Source organism: Zalophus californianus, chromosome 7 (assembly GCF_009762305.2).
Source record: "Zalophus californianus isolate mZalCal1 chromosome 7, mZalCal1.pri.v2, whole genome shotgun sequence".
Classification (NCBI taxonomy): Eukaryota; Metazoa; Chordata; class Mammalia; order Carnivora; family Otariidae; genus Zalophus; species Zalophus californianus.
The window spans coordinates 51,011,479-51,036,853 of NC_045601.1; the positions used below are offsets into that span (position 1 = coordinate 51,011,479).

General features: G+C 44.9%; 1 protein-coding gene across 2 annotated transcripts; it reads left to right on the top strand.

Moving 5' to 3' along the window:
• Window positions 1-112: 112 nt before the first annotated feature.
• On the top strand, window positions 113-23,991 carry DDO (D-aspartate oxidase). Of its 2 annotated transcripts, XM_027600831.2 has the most exons (5): window positions 113-195; window positions 2,031-2,206; window positions 5,096-5,204; window positions 9,498-9,674; window positions 21,947-23,991. In XM_027600831.2, exons 2-5 carry the CDS (start codon window positions 2,035-2,037, stop codon window positions 22,512-22,514), a joined length of 1,026 nt encoding a protein of 341 aa, XP_027456632.2. In that variant the 5' UTR covers window positions 113-195; window positions 2,031-2,034; the 3' UTR covers window positions 22,515-23,991. The 2 variants fall into 2 exon arrangements, with proteins under 2 accessions (XP_027456632.2, XP_035584214.1); XM_035728321.1 differs by lacking the exons at window positions 2,031-2,206; window positions 5,096-5,204 and having other exon boundaries at window positions 151-195.
• The last annotated feature ends 1,384 nt before the right edge of the window (window positions 23,992-25,375 follow it).

Genomic DNA, 25,375 nt, shown 5'->3' on the forward strand with positions numbered 1-25,375 from the left:
AACTCAGTTACAGAGACACGGGGGTATGGGCCAATGAAGAGGAAGATTAGAAGAAGTGTCCTTATTAAACTCCCCAATGGGAAGCAGTTTTACTTTCTCTCTGTCTCTCAGGGCACCTGACCAAGCACTCACTGGGAAAACAAGTGTTGATGCCAGAGCCTTCTGTGGGTTCCAAGACCGCTTTTTCAGAGACAGGTACTTGAATCCTTCTGTTTGCAGCTCAGGGGTCATTCTATACATACTCTGGGGGCTTGGGGCTGTCTTAATGGGATCAGGTGACTGTGATTCACAAGTCACTGGGCCAGGATGTACCCACCTTGCTGGCTCACTTTTCTCCTCCCTGGCAGCTGGTTGTTCTCAGCCACAGATTATTTTCCCTCTCAACTTAATTTATTAGAGCTATTTTGAGAAAGTTGCTGGGCAGCGGAGCCTGTGAAATAGGAAAGCCAGCAAGGGGATATGCGGGTGCCTTCTTCCTCCAGGGGACATGAGTGGGGCTATGCTCTTCCAGCTTGCCCCCACCCCTCCACTGGTCTCTCCCTTGCCCCAGACCCTTCCCTCTGTCCCGGCAATCCTGTTCCTTCTCAGCTAGCCAGCCCACTAGGGAGGAAGCAGATTAACTAATGGCTGAGGAAATGCATATACTGCTTGAGACATAGAAATAACACTCATTAAACCTCATTGGAGGACTTTAAATTATCATGGAGCCAGAGACTGTCAGAGCTGGAAGAAACCACTGACGGCTGAGCTCCGCCATGTTTGCCCCACTCACAGCAGAACTGCCCAACGCCCTCCAGGGGAAAGGTGAATTTTATGGGCAGGTAGCCATGATCTGCAGGAAAGGGCAACCGTGCCAAGAGGCTCATTTGTAGGCTGGCTTAGCCCAGTGAGCTCACCTGGTACTAGAACTTTGATAAAGATGACATTGGCCAACTGGAATAATTGCATTTTCTCTCTCTGGAGTTTCAGCCTGAGACCCACAGAGAGAGTTAGAGGGTGGGAACGAAGTGGAAAGACAAGCAGGAAAGCAACAGTGGCTGGGGAAGCTGACGGCTGAGCGAGGCTCTGCGGGCCCCTGGTGCTCAGTGGTGAGGAGGAGGGAGGGTGTCGGGCCCTCATCAACCCTGTAGTTCCCAGGTTGGGTGCCAGTCTCAGGCTTCTGGATGTCCGCCTCCTGCATTTCCATACCGACTCTCAGAAGGAGCTACCTTTGTGAGATAACCTCCGTGGGTCTCTCTTATTTCCATCCCAAAGGAGCTAATAAAGAATTCACATGGCTTGGTTTGCAGATGAGGGAGTTGAGGCTAGGAGGCCATGAGGTGCGCCCCTCCCCCCACCACCATTACTGAATCAGCCCCTGAGTCCGCAGGAAGGAATCCAGGTTCAGGCACGGGGGTTGGGGGACGGGGTGGGGGGGATGAGGGGTGTGGGGTGGGAAAGCAGTGACAGAGGCAGGGGAGAGGAGAGGAGAGTTGGTTTCCAGTTAGAGGGGCAGGAGAGGGGAATGCAGGGTTCAGTTGTTCAAACTTTTTGTCTCGTTGTTGTAACTAAAAACCAGTTTGTAAACGATAAGAGCTGAGTTCCAAATTTGCCCCACGGGTCGTGCCCTCTCAGTGGCCGCTCCTAGGAGGTTTCTGGGAGGAGAGATGGCATCTCCACTGCTCTTGTCCACCTTGCGGACTTCACCAAGCTTCCCAGGCTGTGCCCACAGGAAACGTGGTTTAGGAAGGGGTAGAATGAGTAGAAATCCTGCCCCCCACCCAGTGCAAACCCATTTACCTGTAGTGTGCTTTAAAGGCAACTTCAGGCTGGTTTTGTGCTAATGTCTAAAACTCCATTGAGACGTTGTTGTCCTATACCCCAACATTTAGCAGAAAGAGAGCTTACAGGGGGCTCTCTTTATCCCATGAGAAATGCTGATGGGAAAGACCTCATTTTGAGACCTAAGGAAAGAGTCCTCAAAGCCAGGCCTTGTACTGATGGAAGAACCCTTAAACAAGGTTTATAGCTCACACTTTCTCTCCTCCCAGGCCCATGGATCCAGTACGGATCGCAGTTGTGGGGGCAGGCGTGGTGGGGCTCTCTACCGCCATGTGTGTTTCCAAACTGGTCCCGGGATGCTCCATTACAGTCATTTCAGACAAGTTCACTCCTGATACCACAAGCGATGTGGCAGCTGGCATGCTTATTCCTCATGTCTATGCAGGTAAGACAGGGATTTTAGCTCCTCTGTCAGATATGACAGACATTCTGTGGACAAGGAAAGCTGGATATGCATGTCCCTGTAATGCTCAATTTTAACCTCTTCCTGGTTCATCTGTTAGCAAAGACTCAGTTACACTGCAGGACAAACACAACCTCCAAACCTTAGCAGCTTAAAAGACAAAGGTTCGTTTCTGGCTCGAAGCACATGTCAATTGAGCAGCAGCAAGGGCTCTGCTCATCACCTGGGACCTAAGTGGCTGGGTAGCTGCTGTCTTGGATGTCATCAGTACCTGTGCCTGGGGGGAGACAGCTCTGGGGAAGGGGGGTCTCACCCTAGCAGTTAAAGGCTCTGGCCAGGAAGCAACTTTCATCACTTCTGATGACAGGTCGTTGGCCAGTACTAGTCCCCTGCTCCCACCCCTCTGAAGGTGGCCAGGAAGTCCAGTTCTCTAAGGCTCCCAGAAGGCAGCCAGCCAGAAGTATTTGGTGAAGAGCACTCATGACAACCACAACTGGTAATTCTAAGGCTTTCCACCGATACCAGTCATGACCACCAGCTCAGAAATTACTTGTAATGGGACTAAAACTATCCTCACTTCTAAGCCAGTATACAAACAATCAGTCATATGTATTCGGGCCTAAAGATGCATTGATTTTTTTAAAAACATGTTTACACATGCTTTCCATTCTGTATTCTTCACATGAAATAGAAGGAGGAGGGAAACGGCATTAAATAAAAACCAAAATCATTTTGTAGCCAATGAGGTTTATGCTCACTGTCTCCACTTCCTCATTTCTACTCTCCCCCCCCGCTTTAATTTTAGCTTTTATTTTATTTTATTTTTTTTTTAATCAGAGTTACATGTGCACAGGAAATAAGCTCAGGAACCTGGTGTATTTGCAGAATGCAAGTTCACACTTTCTGGACACCTTTCTTGTGACCAGAGTTCTTGTGTCCATTGTCCAGGAACCCCTTGGCTGGCACCAGCCCTGGGTGAGTGGTCAGAAGTCTGCGTGATAGTCATGGAATCATCTGCGAAGGAGGCTCATCTAAGAGTCCGTGCAGGCCATCAAGGCCTGATCTCACTCTTCAGCTAGGTGGTTGGGGCCCCTGGATCAGAGAGTGCTTCACTCTGGTGTTCCAGATAAGGACTTCAGTCTTCTCTTTGGGCTTCTTTCAGACCAACCCCAGTGATAACAGTGATATCTTCTGTGCTCATAAATGTCAGTACCGTATGGGGACCACACCTATTCTACAGGGTTGCTGGGGGATTAATAAGTTAATACACATAAAGCAGTCAGAACAGTGCCTGGTAAGTGCTGTAGCAACAGTCGCGATTATTACCATTACTCCACCTACAGTTTTCTCTTAGCAGTGCTTGAACATGAATTAGATCACCAGGCTGGCTTGTGCTATCCACTGCTGAATTGGGATTGTCCATTCTTTGGGGATGACTCCTACAGCATGTGAGTTGCAGCCACTATTTTGTCGTTAAGGTTTGAAATGGGAACAGAGGGATGCGTTTCAATACAGCCCCAGACACTGGCTTAGATCATTGGGATATAATTCATGTGAGGTCTAATTTAGCTCTTTTTGCAGCTTATTATTCCTTCCTTATTTCTAAGCCAGTGGCCCAGTCTGCAGTTTTGGAAGACAGTGGTGAGTTCATACAGGCACGTGTTTAAGGACGACAGCACAGATCCACCATTAAAGAAATATGTATTGGCACTCTTGTTATAAGTTGTTATAAAACCCTGCTACTGAAATGCCCTCATTGACCTGGGCACTCTGGGGAGCAGGCTGTCTCCAGAGGCCTTTTCATCTCTACCATGAACTCTAGGGACATCTCTTCAGGCAGAGTTTACCCAGCATCCTCTCTGCCTCAACTCCCTCACCTCCTCTATGGCTCCCCGCCCACAGCAGCCCCTCAGGATTATTGTTCCCCAGTCCCTAGCCTGATCCTCAATTCTCCCTCATGACTTTTCCCTATGGATCAGATGGCCAAATTCTTCACCCCATTTGGATTTGTCAGCGCCTCCTGATTATGCTCGTTCTCTGTGCCTGCACTGGACACTACTATTTTGGGGCTTGAACCATGACCCTTATTTCCTCTCTGATAGGATCTGGGTCCAGCCTCTTGTGTTCTGGCGGGGATGCCCGGCTGACAGGGAGCACTGATCCACAGGACTCTGCCAGAGACATGGTGCCTAGTGTGGTCCCTACATGCTCTAGTGACCCAGGGAATGCTACCCTAAGCTATGGCATGAGTCCATGGATTGGAGGGGGATGGAGGCAATGGCAGCCTTGGATGGGGCTGCAGCAAGTCCTTCCTGAGGAGCTCAGCTCCACAATGACAACCTTGTCTCCTTGTATCAGAGGGTAAGGAATCTGGGCTTCCTATTGATGTATAATCTGTTCTCTGTCTGGTTGCCCTGGGCCCCACAGATCTTCCCTTGTTACCCACCATGTTTTCAGGCCCCAGGAAAGAGGTTCTAGGTTCTTTCTTCTATCGTCTCAACTGTGGGGCCAGCTGGATATACCTCCCTCAGCCTGAACTAACTTCTGCTCAGATTGGCTATGGACCCGTCAAGGTCTGGAATATTATCTGGTGCCAAAGACCACCTTCCAGATGGTTCATATATCAGATTTTGTCCTGATTGGCCAATTTACCCTCTGATGATTAATCTTTACATGAACAGAAGTCAACAGCATGTGTCAACATTCAAAACTCTGGTTGCTGATGGAATCTCCACCACAACGTAGTGCCTTATCTAAATGTTCCTTCCTGCCTCTTTATTTTCTCTCAGTTTCTAGGAAGGGGCTTGTCTGAAGCATAGTTATCATTGCCACTTTTTTTCTGTTCCGCTTTGCTTTCCCCCGTGGTTACAGACACACCCATTCCCAAGCAGAAGCAGTGGTTTAGAGAGACCTTTGATCACCTATTTGCAATTGCCAGTTCTGCAGAAGCTGAAGATGCTGGTGTTCATCTGGTATCTGGGTAAGAGAGGAAATCTGAAGTTATTTTAGAATTTAGAATGATCTTAACGGACTTTAGAATTCAATATGGGAAATATTGTTGAGCATCTGCTGTGAGCGGAATGCTGAACTAGATGTGAGAGGAAGATTTTAGGCTTTACTCCAAAGAAGTCAAGAAAGACAAGTTATTAGTATATTAATTATATATATTAGTATATATAGTATTAGACTTCTAAAAAAAGATTTTATTTATTTATTTTGAGAGAAAGAGAGTAAGCGAGTGTGCAGGAGGAGGGATGGAGGCAGAGGGAGAGAGAGAATCCAAGTAGACTCCATGCTGAGCACAGAGCTGAATGCCAGGCCGATCCCAGGACCCTGAGATCGTGACCTGAGCCAAAAGCAAGAGCTGGTCGCCTAGCCAACTGAGCCACCCAGCCATCCTTATAGTATTAGACTTTTAAACAGCCATTACAGTTTCTCATCACAAATACTATTTTGAGTTTCCTCAGGGATTATGCAGTGATTTACAAATATGGCTAAAAAAACTGATAGCAGGTAAGCACCGAGCTTGGACTATGTACGGATCACGTGGCTGATGGAAAGCCAATAGGTGTGATATTGGAGAATGAGATGTCCCAAAAAAGGAAATGTTGTAGGTAACTAAAGTTACCTTTTGAAGTGCCATTTAGAAACCATATTTTTTGTTATTAATATGATTATTGTAACAGTTAAACTTTTGTTTATATTTTTTTCGTAAGGGTATACATACAAGGATATACAGTCATGTAACTCTGCTTTAAAGTTATTGGGATTAGTACCACTTTGTATGATTATTACATCAGCTGGGTACACAGTATATTTTTTATGTTATTTTCAATTTTTAGGGACTACTCTTTTAAAATTTTTTTTAAATTAACATATAATGTAGTATTTGTTTCAGGGGTACAGGTCTGTGAGTCATCAGTCTTACACAATTCACAGCGCTCACCACAGCACATACCCTCCCCAATGTCCATCACCCAGCCACCCCATCCCTCCCACCCCCCCTCCACTCCAGCAACCCTCAGTTTGTTTCCTGAAATTAAGAGTCTCTTATGGTTTGTCTCCCTCTCTGGTTTCATCTTGTTTCATTTTTCCCTCCCTTCTGCTATGATCCTCTGCCTTGTTTGTCCAATTCCACATATCAGTGAGATCATGTGATACTTGTCTTTTCTGATTGACTTATTTCGTTTAGCATAATACCCTCTAGTTAGGAACCATATTTTTGAAATGGTTAGGACATTTCTATTTGATTCTTCTTCTTCTTTTTTTTTTTTTTTTAGAGAGAGGGCAAGAGTGCGGGAGCAGAGTGGGGGCTTGGGGAGGGGCAGAGAGAGAGAGGGAGAGAGAGAAAATCTTAAGCAACCTCCACACCCATCGTGGAGCTGGATGCAATGCAGGACTTGATCTCATGACCCTGAGATCATGACCTGAGCTGAAACCAAGAGTTGGACACTTAACCGACTGAGCCACCCAGGTGCCCCTCTATTTGATTCTTAATATCTGATTTCAGGAGACACGCATAATTAAATGAAAGAGTTAAAAAAATCCTATTCGGCATATCTAGTGCAGACTAGCATTTAGAATATGACAATATCTTTCTATAGCTTCTTTAAAAGAGATCACTAATCGTTCTGTCACTTTTATGTCTTTAATTTATGACATAACACATATGTCACCTGTGATATCCTATGTGATAACACAGTAATGCCCCATAGCTTTCTGAAGAACAGAGGGATGCTTGCTTTTTACTAAGTTCTCAAAACCACTGCATCTTTTGTACTGTTTGGAAAAATCTGTCCTCTCTCCTCTTTTGCTCAGACTGTCCGCTGACATTTTCTGCTAGTGAGCACACCTGCATCAGGCAGATTTCTACCTTTTTCCTCTTCTTGCCCCCCCTCACCATCACTAATAGTGTTGACGTCACTAATTTCCCACAGTCTGCACAAGTAGCAACTTTCATTTCTTTTCTACCTTCTGAAGATGAATTGATACTCTAACTCCAAATCTAGCTGATGAGTCACATAGAAAAATTGTTCTCCTTGATTTATGGCCACAATTTGTTTTTGTCCAAAACCAATGTGACCATATCTAACTCACAAACTTTGTCTCTAAGTAATTTTTGGAAACAGTTGTGTCTAAAATCCAAACGTCCTTTCAAGACTAAGACTTTGCCACCATCGAGGATATTAAAAGGAATATACTTGAAGCTGGTCTAAAAGAGAGTTATTTATTTCTTTCACATGAGTGATTCTTGTCCCACTTGCTTCCACCAAAAAAAAAAAAAAAAAAAAAAAAGAGAGAGAGATTTGAATCAGTCAACTGAAGACAGGAGCAAAAATGTCCTTGAGCATCTTTGGCATAAATGTATAGCCTTATTCATCTGTTCATCTATGCATTTCTTCAAAACAATTTATTCAGCATTCACCAGTATCAGGTACTCACTTAGGTATTAGGGATATAATAAGGAACCATTTAGTATACATTGCTTAGCATATAGTAAACACTCAATAAATATATGTTGAGTTAATTTTTGAGAAAAAAAGACACAGTCCTGCCCTCATATAGCTTATGGTCCGTAGGGAATGTCCTAAATCTAACTAGTTGCAAATAAGACCTGAGTTACCAACAGAAGAGAGTATAGGGCACTACGGAAGTATATCATTGGAGAATAAACTTGCTCTGGGAAGTTTGAGAAGCTACCTGGAACAAAGTGATGTTTCAGCAGAGACCATCCGGACGAGTGTAGGTTAGTCTGGTGACACTGTAGAAGTGAAGGGGACAGAGACAGTGTTAGGGACACAAGGGGCGGCATTCCAGGTAGAGGGAACCGCATATGCGTAGACCTGAGTCTAAGGTGACTGTGGTGTGTTGGAGGGAATGAAAAACATCCAGGGTAATGGGAAGCCATTGAGATTTTACACATTGAAGTAACTGACCATGTTTATATGTCAAAAATATCCTGCCTGTAGTGTGGAGAACAGATGTGTGGAGAGAGAGAGATGGTGGTACAACCGATTAGGTGTTGATTGTGGGGACAGAGAGTAGATGGATTTGAGAAGTTGATGGGACTTGAGACTTGACAGTTGATGGCATGTGGGATGGGGAGAGAGAGAAAGTCAACATAGGTCTGGGTCTGGTTGTGGAGCTCAGAAGAGAAAAGAGGGCTGGAGGCATAGCCCCCTGAGTGTTTGGCCTGTAAACAATGGTGAAGATAGAGAAGGGGCAACCTAGCCCAGGGAGAGTGTGCAGAATGAGACAGCAAGAAGGCCCAGTGTGGAGCTCTGCAGCAAACAGCATTCATACCTTCCCCGGGGGCCCCTTCGAATGAATTCCTTAGAGATATATAAATTCTGGTGTGTGAACGACCACATCATGAGCAACTATGTACAGCACTCAAGTGATTTTCCTTGCTATTTTAGAGCAGCGATGATTTACAACACTTATTCCTATTGATGAAAACAGACCAAGACTTGAAAATCCAAACACATGCTTAGCAGTTATTAGTAGCGCTATTACTGGCTTGTTAACAACCAGTATCATTCCAGCCTCATCCACCCTGGCGGTGCTGGTGGCCTAACAGTAACTGGGCTCCTCCTGACAACTCAGCTTCTCTTACTGACAGTGTGAGGGGATGACCCACAACTTAACTCGTAATTCGCAGTCTGCCTCCTCTACACCCACCATGGCTCACTCCAATTTAGATATTTTGTTTGGAATTGAGGGCAACCTTTAAGCTTCTGATGGATGCTTACAACTTACATAAAATGTTCTACAAGACACCAAAGTCTTTCCTCAAAAATGCATAATCATAAGTCAATAAAAAAAGTCTGAGCAATAGCTTTTTAGGAAAAAAAAAGCATTAAATCCAATTTTTAAAACATAACTTTTAAATGTCTTATTCCCCTCAATCATGAACATTTCAAACTTAGCTGCTGAATTACCTGAACCCAAGAGAATGGAAGAGTAGATCTTTTTCTTTTTATGTGTATGGGAATTGTGTTTTAATTTTTATTTATTTTTAAAGATTTTATTTATTTATTTGAGAGAGAGCACAAGAGGGGGACAGGGGGAGAGGGAGAAACAGACTCCCCACTGAGCAGGGAGCCTGATGCAGGGCTTGATCCCAGGACTCTGGGATCATGACCTTAGCCAACTGAACCACCCAGGTGCCCCAGGAAGTGTGTTTTTAAAATGCTTTAGAGAATGTCACGTGGGGTTCACAGGAAACGTATTTCACAAAATTTCAGGAAATTTTTCCACTTATGTATTTGAGTTGGCAGATATTTCGAAGCGTTCCTACGGAAGAAGTGCCATTCTGGGCTGATGTGGTTCTGGGGTTTCGAAAGATGACTGAGGCTGAACTGAAGAAATTCCCCCAGCATGTGTTTGGTCATGCTTTCACGACTCTGAAATGTGAAAGCCCTACTTACCTCCCATGGTTGGAGAAGAGGTCAGTTGAAATGGCTCCTTGCTGCTTCCTTTATCTATCATAGCCATAAATAATTTCATAGCTCCTCATAAAATAGGTATGGAAAATTCCCTGTGGTTCCTCAGAGCTCGTCTGCAGTGTGTCCTGTTGCTCCCAATGGCCAGGGCTGTGTCAAACAATCTGAAGACAGTATTTGTGTCACAAACAGTAAATGACACCACACCAAGAGTAACACATCCATCTTCTTCTAGTGCATGATTCATGGTTCTTTTTTATGCTGCATGATTTGGTCCCCCGCCCACCAGTAAGTAAAACCCACTCATCGACACAGTACCTTAGATTTCCTCATTTGTAAAATGGAGACTTTTAGAGAGTATATTTCCAGCTATCAAATTATATGATTTGCTCCAGTTCTTTAGATGGAGAATCTTAAGCTTATTATAAATTGTTTTTGAAATTTTTTTTCATTAGTGATAGAGAAAATAGCTTCCTTATTTTCTTTGTTATAATTGAGACCTCTAAACCTGAGAGGTCATATCTTATCTAGATTAGGTAATTGCTTCCTCACCAAGTTCGGTCCAAAATACCTTGAACTTGCATTTTGGCCTGGTTTTCGGGACTTCCTGATTCCACTTAGTTAGAAAACACATCAAGAGCATCTTTATTTGAGACACGTCAATAAATTTCTCTTCAGTCTAGAAACTGTAAGTGTATTGAGGGTTGTGAAACATTGGCCTTTTCAATCCCCAAATCTGTATGTTTGGTAGATAAAGAGGGACAAGGTGAATTATTGTGTAAACGTTGGAAAAGTGACTCGGGCTAGGAGTGGCAACGACGATCCGGTCCCAGGTGTGGGCCATAGGATAATTGATTCCTACAATTCACTAATCCCACGATTCTGTTTTCGACATCTATGTCTGAACCTGGCACTGTGTTAGAAGCTGGTCCAAAAAAAAAGGATAAAATATGATCACTTTTCTTAAGGAATTCCGAGTCTGACGAGGGTGATGGTGTGCGTGTGTTTGTGTGTGCACGTGCGTGTTTATGCATGTTAATTAACAATCACAGTGACTCCTATGGTAAGGGGCGTACAGATTTTGAGGGTGGATTGGGAGCACAGAAGCGGGGGCCTAAGTCTGTTAGGCTCATGTCAGGAGCATCACAATATATCTCTGTAGCTTTTATAAGTGTTCTTCTTGCTTTTACCTGTTAGCAATTTATATGGGACATTTTCCTTTTGTAAGTTCCAGTCTTCATTAGACCCACCCTTTCATGCCTTGGTCACTGGGTCTTAAACCATGTTTGCATGCTAAATTTGACCCTGTAGATATCAGCTGATAAATAAACATTTTGAGCCATCCTTTGATGAAGCTGCCCATCGGCCAACAGTCAAGTTTCAGCAGCATCACGATCTTTCCCTCTGCAGTACATTTTCCTTGTAGTACAAAAATGACCAGAAATAGGAAATTGGAAGTGTTAATGCTAGCGATTTGAGATGGAGGTATCATATACTTTATCTTAATTAAATTTGGATAAAGGGAAATTATTAGGCATGCCACAAGGGGCCGAGTAAAGCTCGTACCCTAATGTACTATGTACCATTTTGTTTGATTATGATAAAAAATGGAAGAACATGTATAAAATGTCGAGTCTAAAAAGTGAGGTGTCATTAGAGAGGTTTATAACTTGGGGCTACAGTTTCATTATTATCCCCACATCTATTGTTTGCCTCCTTTGTCTTGGACTTTTTTCTCCATGTTCAGGAAGGTCTATAGAAAACCTGGCTGGATCCCTGTGGTCTTCAGCAGATCAGGCAGAAGCAGGGAAGGGAGACTCCTGCAGAGTGTTTGTCCCCATCACAGAGACTGGCAAGGGCTGGCTCCTCTGTGTGGAAATGGCGGGGGGTCAGGGATGGTAATGGACACAGAGATAAGGGAAGTGGATGAATTTGTATAACCCTTTACCCAGATTCCTAACAGTTTCTTTGTCATTTTCACTCTCTCATATATAAAAATGCAGGTATATTTTTTACATTTTTTCCCAGAGCCATTTAAGAGTATGTTGCAGACATGATGCCCCATGATTTCTAAATATTGCCATGTGTATTTTCTAGGAACAAGGATATCCTTTTACATAAACAGAGTACTATGATAAAAATCTAGATATTTATGTTGATACTGGAATCTATGGACCTCATTCATATGTTGCCCCCAAAAGGTCCCAGTAAGGTCCTTTGTATAGAGACACCTGGTCCCCGATCCAATCCATGGTCACACATTACATTTAGTTATCATGCCTCTTCAGTCTGTAGTCTGTCTTTGTCTCTGATGACCTTTATAACTTTTGAAGAGTACAGACCAATTGCTTTGTAGAAGGTCTCTCACGTGGGATTTGTCAAAGATTTCCTCATGATCAAATTAAGGTTATATGTTTTTGGTGGAACCGCACAGAAGGAATGTTGGCTCCCTAGCGCGTCATATTAGGAGGCACGTCGTGTGGGTGTGTCCCCTTCTGGTGACGTTAACTTGGATCACCTGGCCTGCCAGTTATCTCCAATGTGAATTTACTACATTTTCCCTTTGTAATTACTAAACGCTTTGTCAAAGTACACCTTGAAGTTGTGTAAATACCCTGCTCCTCATTAAACTTTAGCCTACTAGCTTTAGCTCTCATTCATGGTTCTTGACTCAATCATTACTACAATGTTTGCCAAGTGATAATTTTGTTCTTTTAAAGATTTTATTTATTTACTTGAGGGGGGAGGGACTAGAGGGGAGAGCAAGGGGGTGTGCAGAGGAAAGGGGAAAGAATCTCAAGCAGGCTCCCCCAAAGCAGGGCTTGAGCTCACAACACCTCACTTGAGCCGAAGCCCAAGAGTCGGAGGCTTAACGGACTGAGCCACGCAGGTGCCCTGCCAAGTGATAATTTCTAACTCTTTCCACATTTGGTTTGCTTTCTCCTATAAGGAAAAACTCCCCCCCCATGTTTATTCAGTTATTTATTTATGTCAGTATGGACTCGGGGATTCCTATTTTATTCAATGAATTATAATCTATTAGTCTTATTGTTTATTTTGATGTTCAAATTGCCTAACATTTGGCCAGTGGGAGCCCCTTCAAGCTGCTCTTGTGTCTTTTTGACATTTCTGCATCTCTAGCACTTTCTTACTTTTGGGCACAACAGCATTCCACACACTCCAATTTTGAGAAGAAAAACATTTTCTTTTCATGAATATTTCCTTCCATCTCTTCCTTAAAACAAACCTGATGCAATGCTACATTTTAAATTTTTATATTCAGTGCAGAAATAAAATGCCTTTACTCTGTCTCCCTTCTACTTCCCTTTGTGCCCTGAAGTTTCCTTCTGTTGTGATTTTGGAGTGTAGAGAACACGCCCAACATCAGACCCTCCTCTACCGCATTCAGCCTGGGACAAGAATACATACAAGAGCCCATATGGGTATGTGTAAATATTTCCAAGTTCCAAATCAAGCTGACAAATCATTAAATAAAATATCGTTTATCCCTTTACTTTAACAACTATGATGTGCAACCACATTTAGCAATCTTGGATTCTCAGGAGTGCTGCACAGTAACGTGGTGGCAGGGGACTCTAGGTGCACGCCATGAGACACCCTAGTCCGTACACCCAAGCTCTATTCAGACTTCACCCCAATAGCTGTCCTTTGGCCACCCCTTGGGCAAGGGTGCACACAGTGGCATGGTCTGCCCCTCAGAGGAAGACAGTGCAGGCCCTGGAAGTGGGGAGAAAATATGGGGATCGTGGGTTCCCAGCTCACTGGGACTGGAAGTGAAGGAAGAGGGGCTCTCCCTGGCTGCATCCGTTGGCCCCACATACTCATTTCTCATGCACAGCTGGAGAAGGGCCAGAGTGGGGTCCTCTAAGTGGCCCAATGGAAGGAAGGTATAGCTCCAATTAGCCAGGGTAAGTTCTAAGTCCTAGAAGTAGTCTTGAGCTTATGGTAATCACGTGTGTGTGTGTGTGTGTGTGTGTGTGTGTGTGTGCGCGCGCGCATGTAGTTTCTTCTAATTTTTCAATGAAGTATTGGATATAAAGTCTAGACAGAAAACTTAAATAGAAATTCTTCCTGGGAGAGAGGGTGTATTGCTTTCATTTTGCTTTAAGAGATAAACAGTGGATAAGGTTCTTGGAAGATGGGGAGTTTTGCGGGGCAGGGGAAGCATGAGGGCCCGGGGCACCTGAATAGGTGGCATTGCTATGGGAGAGAGGGGAGGCAGGGAAACCAGCATCACCCCCAGTGCATGCGTCCCTTCTCTGAGGAGTCTTCCTAAGCTTCCCAGTTTGCTGGGGCTGCCCTGGGCAGGGGGAGGCATCCCCTTGCGTGGGGGAAGGGCACAGTGAGTGAGGGCCAGTTCCCAGCATGGCCGCCACCCCAGCTGCCCTCCCACTCTGGTTGAGAATAAATGTGTTAGCTCTGGGGGCCACCCTCAACCACTTTCACATGGAAACAAATATTATCTGGATGATTTGTTCTTCGTGCTTCTAAAGTATCACCTTCTGGAAAACAGGCCCCATATTTCCATAATGACCTTCTTTTCAGGCCTAATTTCTAACTGTGGGATGAAGACCTGGGAAAAATCCTGCTACCGTCTCATTAGTTGGAAGCCTGCTGTCAGCATTTCACTCAACTTAAAATAACCTGGAGTCCAGTGGTACTTTGTGCCAGAGGGAGCCACCTCCTGAGAGCAGTGCCATTGGCCTGATGACCAGTCAGCTAGGGTTCGTGCCTGGGAACACTCTGGTTCCTGTCGGATTTTAGGCAACAGAGTCAAGGAGAAGAGGCCTGAGGGGCTGCTCTTGTCCCCCCTAGAGTCCTGGGGAGGTCTTTGTCAGTCCATGTATTGGATACACACATCCGCCATGACAGTAGGCCCGGATGTGGGTGCCTCAGACAGACAGTACACACACCCTTGTCCCACCGACCCCCCATTCTGTCCTTTCAGCACTGTCTTGTGTCCCTGATACCTTCCTCTTCCTCCTGTGCCCCCCACTCCCCAAAGCGAGGCCTGCACAGATAGCACACAGGGCCTCTCTCTGTGGAGATCAGCTGTCCTCTCTTCCCTCAGGGCCTGACATCTGGCCAGAAAGCCAGCGTGGGGCAAGAAGAGAGCCATGTGTCCCCTTTCCTCCTGAGGCAGGCTTTGTAGGGCAGGGACTCCTCCATGCCCAAGGCTAGCCTTTCAGGCAAGGATTTCAAGCCAAGTGAGAGGCAGGGTGGCATTGTGGTGAGGGGGTAGGACCCCTGGGCCTCACTCTGTGGGCTGCCGCCTGCTCTTCTCCACCAGGGTGAACCCCGCTGGGAAGCCACACAATCACTGCTTGTTCCTCACACCCAGGGTCTGTTGTGCACCCTCCTACACCCCTTCCACACAATGGGAGCGTTCAGCCTACAGTGTTCTGACTCAAAAACGGGCTTTTCACTCAGCAGGCCGCACAAAAATGTCTCCAGCGTAAGCTCCAGCCTTCTGAAATGATATAAACTTCCAGGAAAGACAAAAAAAAAAAACAATGTTTTTAACCGAAATTGAGATCTTCAGCTTTTTTCAAAGAACAGAAGGGATCATCTCCCTCTCAAAAAGAGAAATGATGCTCAATAATATCCAGAACAAACAAAAGAACAAAAACCCCTCAGAGGTTTAATCAGCCATGCAGATCATGTTTTATATCCTCAGCCAGTGGAGTCATATTTTGCTGCTTTTTACTTGCCCCGGCCAGGAAATGAATCACAGAGGCAGTAAGTCAACTGAGCCTGTCTCTTTGCCAGACGTCCTACCTAAATAAATCATCCCGGCTGGATCAGGATCGTCCTGCCTGTGACAACATCGGGAAAGCTGGGTGCCTCATTTCTGTGCTGGGGAACCCTGTAACTTAGGTGCATTGCTTTCTTTCAGGAGGCCATGCTTTATACTGTGGCCCTGATAAGGCCCACGCTGACCACAGCACTGACCACAGCACTGACCACACTGAACTGCTCTCTCGGTACTTCCTTCCCACGGGTAAAACAAGGCCTCACGGTTACTTTCCCTGTCTCCCATCTCCTGTAGCTTCTGTTCTCCCACTTGGCCTGACTCACAGCAGTGCCTCGGAAAAAAACTCATGTGGCTCCCCCAGGAGTTGGACAGAAATATGGATTGTACATCAGGAACGTGACAGATCGGCCCTGCCTTATAAATGTCCAGCTTGCAAAGGTGCCTTCCTGTGTACAGCAGACCCCTGCTTCCCCAACACTAACACGCACCTTGCCGCTGGAGCCCAACTGTCCTTTTCCAGGCTTCTAGGTATTTCTGCCTCCTCCCAGCACCTGTGGCCTCTGACCAGAGGAGCTGTGGACAAATGATGGTCCCAGATGCAAGCCTAACGTGAGCACCCGTTTTCTGCCTGGCTTTGCAAGGCCAAAGTGGGAGGATACCAGCCAGGCAGGTGCAGAATGATGGTGTTTGGTTTTTCTGATGATGGCAACAAGGTTAGCAGGGAATAGATGGAGGCTGTGTGCGGTGTGGTAGCCTTAGGTGTTTCCTGTGGGGCGTCAGTAGCTGCCCAAAGGCAGCGCTACAGGTGACTTGTTCCCTGAAGCCCCACCGCCTGGTCTGACTCAGGGTGCCCGGCTGCTCCCCCCGAGGACCACCCTGCCCATGGAAGCCCTGAGCCTCGTCCACACAAGGGACCAGAGGCCGCTGCACTCCTGAATGGAGCATGCAAGTTCATGGCGTGGTCAGAGCCGGGATGGATATTCTGAGAAGTGGGAAATAGAAAGCAGTTGATTTTATTAGAATATGCATTGCAAGGAAATGAGTGAGGAATATGACCGTCAGATGAGATCATGTGGTCAGGTCAGTATTAGACTATATATAAAACACAAGAAATCCCATGTATTCTTCACCCAGATTCCCCAAATCCTAAACTTACCATATTTGCTTTATCCTTTTGCCTCTAAATATATGCCTTTTTTTCTGAACCACTTGAGAGAAAGCTGCAGATGTGATGCCACTTTACCCCAAATACTGAATATGTATTTCTTAAACTCAAGGCCATTCTCTTATATAACCAAGGTCAACTAAGCAGAATGAGGGCATTAAATTAACGTGGGTACATTTCTGAAATCTACAGACCTTATTCAGATTTTGCCAATTGTCCCAATAATATATATTACAGCAAAAGAAAATCCAAGATCATACATCACATGTTGCAAAAATATATATTTATCATATATACTTATATATATATGTGTATATATATGTGTGTGTGCACACATATATATGTGTATATATATATATAATGAATATATATATATATGCTATATATATTCATTAGAAGCAAGTGACTAGGTTCAGCCAACATTCAAAGGGAGGGGAATTAGGCTTCAGCCTTAAAGGGTTCAAAGAATTTGTGGATATATCTTGAAAACATCACCATTGACCCTCTGAGTACAAATTGTTTACATTCCTACCACATGTAAAATATGCATATATATGTAAGCATATATATGTATATTTAAAATCTAACTATTATAAGTTATTTTAGGTATAGCTACACTAAGTGTCACTATGAAGGAACAGTGACCTTTTTCTTCTTTCCTCTATTTTATTCCTTATTATATGATGTAGTCTTTTGTTTGTTTCAAGTTTTTAAATTAATTAATTAATGAATTTTAAGATTTTACTTATTTATTTGTTAGAGAGAGAGAGAGAGAGCGCGAGCAGGGGGAGCTGCAGGCAGAGGGAGAAGCAGGCTCCCTGATCTACAGGCCACCCAGGCATCCCTCAAGTTTTTATTTAAATTCTAGTTAGTTACATTTAGTATAATATTGGTTTCAAGAGTAGAATTTAGTGATTCGTCACGTATGTGCAACACTCAGTGCTCATCACAAGTGCCTTCCTTAATACCCATCACCCATCTAGCTCATCCCCCCTCTCACCTCCCCTCCAGCAACACTCAGTTTGTTCTCTAGAGTTAATAGTCTCTTACGGTTTGCCTCCCTCCCTTTTACCCCCTTCCCCTGTGTTCATCTGTTTTGTTTCTTAAATTCCATACGAATGAAATCATATGGATTTGTCTTTCTCTGAGTGACATATTTCACTTAGCATAATACCCTCTAGTTCTATCCACGTCATTGCAAATGGCAAGATTTCATTCTTTTTTATGGCTGAGTAATAGTCCTGTGTGTGTGTGTGTGTGTGTGTGTGTGTGTGTGTGTGTGTGTACACACAGTACCTCTTCTTTATCTATTCATCAGTTGTTGGACATTTGGGCTCTTTCCCTAGTTTGGCTATTGTTGATAATGCTGCTATAAACTTCGGGGTGCATGTACCCCTTCGAATTAGTATATTTGTATCCTTTGGATAAATACCTATCCAAAGGTATTGCTGGGTCATAGGATAGTTCTATTTTTAACTTTTTGAGGAAACAGTGGACTTCTTCTATGAATCTGTGTGCATAGTACTATTTGCCAAGTGAGCTTTTAAATTAGGTTTCCTTTTAATCTCATTTTCAAATAGACCGGACACAGTTAATTTTTTGATCACTGTTATAAGGTGTCATGCTTCAGGCTTGAAGCAAGGATTAATTTTTTTAGTTGACTATGTCTAATAACGCATACATAAGACATCACAAAATGCTTCCCAAAGCCAGGCCTACACCCTCCCCCCCGCCAGGTTCTTGGTCACTGTGCTCGCCCAGCCTCCTTGCCTCTCTCTCCATCTCTAGCAATGGCCTCCTAGCTCTTCACTCTTTCTCTCATCAGTGGCTCAAAAACTCAATGCTGTTTTCCTCATTCCAACGCACTTGAAACTATAGCAGCAGTGGGGAGAACTGTCCTCTTTCCAGCTCTGACACCTGGGGTTCCGCTGCTCAGGCCTGACTCTCACCAATTCTCTTCACATCAGGCCCCTCAGGCTCTGGTCCTCAGGCTCTGGCCCTCGTCCCCTAACGAGCAAGTTCTAGCCAGCGTGAGGAGTCAGCTGGGGAACACACACCACGCCATCCCCTCTTCTCTCTACCCTCCTTGGTGGGCACCAATTTTCCAGAAGCAATCTGGTTTGCAGAGAAGCCTCCTGACCTTCATGCAGACAGTCATGTACCCTCTCACCCCAAAGCCATCTTGAATCCTTAGAAGAGTTTTTACTTTGTATTTGTATAATCCACAGGCCTATTTGGATCATCTTCCCAGAATAAAGGTACAAGCTATTAAAATGTTACCAGAGGAGTGTTAAAATGGCTGTATTTGGCCAGATGAAAGTGCTTTAACATTTTATATGACAAAAACGATGTTTTCCCCCAGTTTCTACTCATTAGGCTCCCCAGACAATTTTGGGTCTAAGTGTCAGCAGGTGAATTCCAAGCACACACGGCTTCCAGGGCAGTACCTTGGCTCCACTGCACCCCCTATTCTGTCCCTGCTGGGCCGCACCCCACATCCTGCCCTGACCTCCCGCTCCCGGTTCCTCCCTCCTGAACCCAGAGGCCAAGCGCTGTGGTCAAAGCAGCCTCATCCCTCGTACTAGAGCTCACAGGGCCTTGCCTTCCCCCCATGACCCCTCTCCCCCAGTGGGTCTCCACACTGAACCCCCACCTCCCTATTTCTTTCTCTTTTTTTTCACTCTTTTTAAAAAAGATTTTATTTATTTATTTGGCAGAAAGAGAGAGAGCACACAAGCAGGGGGAGTGGCAGGCAGAGGGAGAGGGAGAAGCAGGCTCTCCATTGGGCAGGAGCCCGATGCGGGGCTTGATCCCAGGACCCTGGGATCATGACCTGAGCTGAAGGCAGACGCCCAATGGACTGAGCCACCCAGGCGCCCCACTCACCTCCCTATTTCATGCTGCCCAGGATTCCTCTCTTACATAGCTTAGGCTGCGGCAGGTGATGGGAGGTGGGGTGCAAGGATGCCTCTAGTCCCATGAGAAGAGAGAGGATGAGGAGACTCCCCTTTGCTTCTGGGATGTGGGGTGTGTGTGTGTGTATAAAGAAGTGCTTAGTGGAGCCCCATCCCTCTGAGGGCCACATGTGCTCAATTTCCTTCTTGCTGAACCCGGCCCCCCCCTACACTTTATGCTTCAGGCTGACGTGGTCCTGCAGAGGGCTGACTTTTAGGTTTGGTGAAAATGGGCACCCTTGGGTTTTAGCATGATGACCAGGAGACATTGGTCTGGTGCTATTTAGTGAGCACAACTTCTTGAGTCCCCCGTCTCCACATTTCTTCATGGGAGGTTGGGACAAGGCATTCTCCCTATCTAGAATGAGGTCTTGCTCAGTTGCAGGAAACCCTACGGGGAAAGTCTCCAAGCTTATACCCCCAACCATGTCATCCAAAACCCCCGAAGAAAATAACTACCTTGTATGGTTGTAAAAGTGCTTGGTCACCCAACATACAGCTTCCAGGTATGGTTTCCTCCTACACCCTGGTGCCCCCTGATGCGTTGCCCGTGGGATGACAAGAGTGACTGGGCATCACCACGCGGTTGTATCGCAACAGTACAAGGATGATGGGGCCCTGGCACATTCAGTAAGTTCCCTCCTGGGGTCAAGGCCAGGGAGGCACTCAGCACCGCAAGCCTGCGGGGGCCTTCCAATCGCTATGATAATTTCAGAAGTCTCCAGGAAGAGAGTGGGCTTTCATTAGTAGCAACCAGTGGGGGACCCTTGAAATGGAAGAAGAGGACATTTGCGCTTGTTGAATTTATACATAATATTTATAAAAACCCTGTGGACTCAACATTCTTATCCTTAGGTAATAGTTGAGGAAACAAGCTCAGTTCGGTCAAGTCCCCAGGCTGGTAAAATTCCTTTATTTCTCTGAATTAGGAGAATAATTCTGAGTTTTAATTAGAATAGTTGGAACACAGAGCACAACGGTTAACTATCGACACGTGGAATCCACAATCTATTAAAAGGAAAACCAAGATAATGTTCAAATAATAATCAATGTAAAACATTTTTTGAAGTCCAAACGTCATTCTATTAAACCACTGAATGTAAGTGATAGATGGGTGTGGGGAGCAGGCAAACGCCTTTTGGATTTTATAGTAGCATAGCAACTATACCTTTTCCCACACCGCTCCCCCCATTAAAAAAAAATACTGAGGAACTACAATGTGCTATGTGCTGTGTCAAACTTTTTCCAGATGCTGTCTCATTTCATTTTCACAAGGAGCCTATGAAGTCAGTACTGGTATCTCCAAATTATGGATGGAGGATTAAAGTTCACAGAAATTAAATAACTTGACCAAGGTCTTCTGATTGGTAAAGGGAAGAGCCCTCCTAAACTCTTTTTAAACATCTTTTCTTTACATTCACTATTTTAAGGAATATTAACACACTGCAATATGTTGGTCAGTATCACCACAAAATTCATAGGTGATTGTATTAAAACTAATGCTGTTGAACTGTACACCTAAAAATGGTTAAGAGAGTGAATTTTATGTTCTGTGTATTTTACCACAATTAAAAAAAAAAAAAGATTTACAGGACCTAGCTAAGCCATTTCCTTAAAAAAAAAAAAAAAGATTTATTTATTTATTTTAGAGAGAGAAAGTCCGCCTGCATGAGAAAGAGTGAGGAAGGGGCAAAGGGAGAGGGAGGGAAGCAGACTCCCCACCGAGCCAGGAACCCAACCATGCGGGGCTTGATCCCAGGACCTCGAGATCATGACCCCAGTGGAAACCAGGAGTCCCACGCCCAACCTACTGAGCCACCCAGGTGCCCCAAGCCATTTCTTTTTGTTATGGATATACTTGGTCCAAAATATCATTATCAACCACAACTGTCAGTCCATCAGCTGCAAATATTCTGCATTCGTCTCGTGCTAACATTCCTGTGGTAGACATAAAGTGGGGGGTGTGACCCCTGTTCCAAACATCTAGTTAGGGAGACCAGAATAAAGAAAAGGAACATCCAAGAGTTAAGAATATGAGACAAAATGCCTAAGGCTGCAAATTTAGGTGCTAAATAAATGGCATAAAAAGAAAGGCTAGGGGATTTAAAATACGGATTGATTTAGTACTCATTTAGCAGCTAGTATGATACAGGAACTTTGTAAAACATGAAAAGGACAAGACATTTGTTTTGAATTTTTGAAACAGGTTTTCATTTAGGTTCCAGTTTAGGAATCCCCAGTTTCCAAGGATGCGAGGCAGTCGGTGGCTAAGAATTTGACCTCCTTGGGCCCTGGATGTGGTGGCCTTGCCCATCATTTCCTGTGAGGGTTTGCGCAGGAAGCTGCTGAGGTTCACTTAATGGTCTCTCTCGTTCTTCCCAGGTTAAAAGGAAGTGGGGTCCTGATACTCACCCGACGAATAGGAGACCTGTGGGAGCTTCATCCATCCTTCGACATCGTGGTCAACTGCTCAGGCCTTGGAAGCAGACAGCTTGCAGGAGACTCAAAGATATTCCCTGTGCGGGGCCAAGTGCTCAGAGTTCAGGCTCCCTGGGTGAAGCATTTTATCCGAGATGGGAGTGGGCTGACATATATTTATCCCGGCATATCCAACGTAATCCTGGGTGGAACAAGGCAAAAAGGAGACTGGAATCTGTCTCCAGATGCAGAAATTAGCAGAGATATTTTTTCCCGTTGTTGTGCTCTTGAGCCCTCCCTCCATGGAGCCTGCGACATCAGGGAGAAGGTGGGCTTAAGGCCCTTCAGGCCAGGCTTGCGGCTGCAGACAGAGCTCCTAGCCCAGGACGGTAGGAGGCTGCCCGTGGTCCACCACTATGGCCACGGGAGCGGGGGCATCTCTGTGCACTGGGGCACTGCTCTGGAGGCCGCCAGCCTGGTAGGCGAGTGTGTCCGAGCCCTCAGGACCCCCACTTCCAAGTCAAAGCTGTAGGTGACATGAAGTGACAGCAAATGGCCCCGGAGACTATCGATCAAAATATAATCTAAGCACCAGAACTGATTCCAATAACTTTTCCATTGCATGAAAGTTTAATTAGATATATCTTTGTTTTCAAAATTAGAAATGATGCAACATGAATCCTTAGTAGCCTTAGGACTAGTACTAACCTAATCTAGTACCAGTGTAGAATTAGGCTTAAGTCTACTACTAATGACATAGGGCATAAAACTCTATTTTTGTTAAAAATACTTGTTATAGAATAAGATTTCTCTTAGATCCGGTGTTCAAAACTCTGTGCTTATTTACAAGGATGCTGGAAACTGTAGGGATTTTGACATCTTTTGGCTAATAAATCCACCGCAAGAGATAATGTATGGAAAACACTTAACTCACTGTCAGTTGCAGAGACGCCCATGATGTTTGTGGGTTGCATTCAAGTGAGCATTATAGTCCCTCTAAATAAAATACACGGTGATCATGCAACACAGGCTTATCACATTTAACAGAAGACAAAGCATGGTTCCTCCTAGTACTTGTGGCAACCTCTTCCTCCCCTCAGCTGGTCATGATGGTTGGAAGACAGGGATGAAGTTACCTATGAACATGGCATCAGCTCAATAGCTGTCTGGAGTCAGTCACCTACGGGTGGTACTTTCCCTTACTACAAATGACTGAGCACTCTCGCTTGTTGCGTGGTTGACTTTGCCCAAGCATTTTTGAAGATTGAGTAGCAGGTGCAGCCAAAGAGCTAATTTGCTGATTAGGATGGAACAATCATTGTGAATGAAATATATCCAAAGAGTTTTCTGCAAGTTGTAAAAAACAAAAAACAAAAACTCCTGGGAAGGAGGGGAAATGTGTCATGATAAAATAAGTTTGGGAATTGCTGAAATAAATTAATCTAACCTGGTTTCTTGGCTCAGGTCTGCTCAGAGTTAATCTGTTCATATGTATTGTGAATGCTCAGGAGGGTTTTGGCTTTAATGAATGGTAAAGGAGGTGCTAGTCACTAAGGTAAGGACGCTTTAGAGAAATAGATGTAATTTTAATTTTAATTTTGGCAGGAGATGGCTGGTGTTTAGTGATAATAAGTTCTATTTTGGACATCCGGGGTTGTGTGTGTGGGGGGTGAGGTTGGCAAAGAGAAGGTGGGAAAGAGAAAGCCCCCAGCATAACTCCATTTTACTGTTTTGTTCACTGAGCTTTTGCATATGATTTTTTTTTTAAAGAGAACATTCGGCTGGAAGAGGGAGTGAGGGAGAGAGAAGGAGAGAGAGAAGGGAATGAGAGAGACAGAGAGAGAGAGAGAAAACCAGCGTACTAGATGATCTTAATCTTTCCTTGTAGTGTTAGAAAGCCTCCAGTGTGCTTCTTCCCCATAGGTTCCCACCAGGGGGTGGTATTGTATCAAATTCAGATAAACTGGGAACTCTGAAAATCGAGAAATGACTAAAATAAAAAAATGGATACCAGCTGTGTGGAGTGACTGTGTGATTCTTTTCAGGTTTTGGAGTTTATATGCCACGATCGTAATTGTTCTGTGTAAAGTATTTGAGAAACATGCAAACTTAGGCTGACCACACACGTACATGCGTGTGTGTACTCGTTGCATTCTGTGAGAAATACTAAGACATGATAAAATGGCATTTTAAAGAGAAGGAATAAAACATTTCATGGTTAAAATGAAGATCCAGACGGCCGCTTAAAGTAGGTATGGTTCAGTTGTGTTTACGATGGTTTGAAGTGTACTCATTTGCTCCTTATGCCCATGGTTTAGATCCTGCAGCATTTCCGTTTCAGGTACGTAGGCTCACATTCCATGCTGCTGTCTATTTGCTACTCTAGGTCAGTCTGCTTTTATTTTTCTAGTCCGACTGAAAGATTGAAGGCTTTCCATGCCCTGATTCCATGTTCACTAATTGCTAAATATTTGCTCCCCGTGTCTCTTAAAAGTTTATTCATTTTGGTCAGCAGCTGCCAACATGGGCTGCACGCTAGAATCAACTAGAATCACCTAGGAAGTTTTGAAAAAATACCGATTTCCAGCGTGCTATATTAACTTAGACTCTTTGGCAGGTGGTATGGGACCCCTGCATCAGTATTTGCTCAAACCTGCCCACAGAGTTCTAACCTACAGCTGCAGGCAGCTGAGAACTACGGAGCACTCGTCCCTCCTCTCCTCCTAGGACTCCAGAGCTCCCATAACCACGACCCCTCCCTTCCTCCTTCGTCATCATGCCGCATGGGGTTAGGAGGGATGTGCTCTCGTAAGTGGTGTGTAGGCACTTCTGGGCAAGGCGGCCTATGGAATTGGCTATGTCCCAAAGTGGCTCCCTAGAAATGCTGGGAATTACCTTGCTGGCTCTGGGTCAGCTGCCTAGACTCAGCGGTCTTTGTCCGAAAGATGAGAAACTGAACAAACGGATGATGGCCAGACCATATATAAACATAGAACTCTGACCCACAAACTATAGCAACCAGCTCAGGAAACCAACACCCTCATCTACAACAAGCCACCCAGGAAGCCTGCCTGCTCTCTGTCAGACGTGCAGGAGGCCAGACTGCTATCTCTAGTAACAATCCAGAGAGCTGAACAGTCGTTTCTGAAACAATCGGCCCCATATGGCCAGGACTTGATTAATAACTGACAGCTGCCCTAATTTTTTGGCCCCTGGTCAACTTGGGAGCAACTACAGAAAGCCTACATGCACCCCTAACCAGTCACCCGGCATGCCCTGCTTCTAGTTAGCTCGCTTACAGCTTCCTCATGCCAACAGAAAGACAAACCCCACTCAGAGCATAAAGTCTTCTCTTGTTTGCTACTCTAAACCTTCCCCACTCTTCTGCCCGCC

Bases quoted from the DNA above. Each gene is read 5' to 3' on its own strand.
- DDO (XM_027600831.2), top strand. From the start codon at position 2,035: ATGGATCCAGTACGGATCGCAGTTGTGGGGGCAGGCGTGGTGGGGCTC. The intron at 5,205-9,497 runs GTAAGAGAGGAA...TATGTATTTGAG, and splicing joins GGTGTTCATCTGGTATCTGG to TTGGCAGATATTTCGAAGCG. The intron at 9,675-21,946 runs GTCAGTTGAAAT...CGTTCTTCCCAG, and splicing joins CTCCCATGGTTGGAGAAGAG to GTTAAAAGGAAGTGGGGTCC.